The sequence below is a fragment of the Eimeria mitis genome, genomic scaffold (genome assembly GCF_000499745.2).
Source record: "Eimeria mitis Houghton genomic scaffold, Emh_scaff548, whole genome shotgun sequence".
In the NCBI taxonomy this organism is placed as follows: Eukaryota; Apicomplexa; class Conoidasida; order Eucoccidiorida; family Eimeriidae; genus Eimeria; species Eimeria mitis.
The window spans coordinates 12,128-12,414 of record NW_013573751.1 but is presented as its reverse complement, the minus strand read 5'-3'; the positions used below and the strand labels follow the sequence as shown (position 1 = coordinate 12,414).

General features: G+C 49.1%; 1 protein-coding gene across 1 annotated transcript in view; it reads left to right on the top strand.

Annotated features, from left to right (window-relative positions):
- Window positions 1-287, top strand: part of EMH_0015930 (myosin F (TgMyoF) protein, putative) — a gene marked incomplete at both ends in the record, with an annotated part of 11,661 nt that overhangs the window by 2,259 nt on the left and 9,115 nt on the right. The window contains 2 exons of the mRNA XM_013500506.1: window positions 3-95; window positions 258-266. Of these exons, the coding sequence (XP_013355960.1) occupies window positions 3-95; window positions 258-266 (102 nt within the window). The remainder of the gene's footprint in view (window positions 1-2; window positions 96-257; window positions 267-287) is intronic.

The window sequence follows — 287 nt, the reverse complement described above, 5'->3', positions numbered from 1 at the left end:
TGCTGCAGCAGCAGCAGCAGCAGCAGCAGCAGCAGCAGCAGCAGCAGCAGGAGCAGCAGCAGCAGCAGCATCGTCGTCGTCGTGGTCAACAAACAGTATCAAGCAGCTTTCGTCAGCAGCTAAATATATTAATGGAGACTATAGAAAAGACAAAACCTACGTTTATAAGATGCATAAAACCAAATGAAAAAAACACAGCAGAAGTGTTTAATAGGGTTGCGGTGAATCAGCAGCTGCGCTGCTGCGGTGTGCTGCAGGCTATAGAGGTAAGCCGTGCTGGTTTCCCT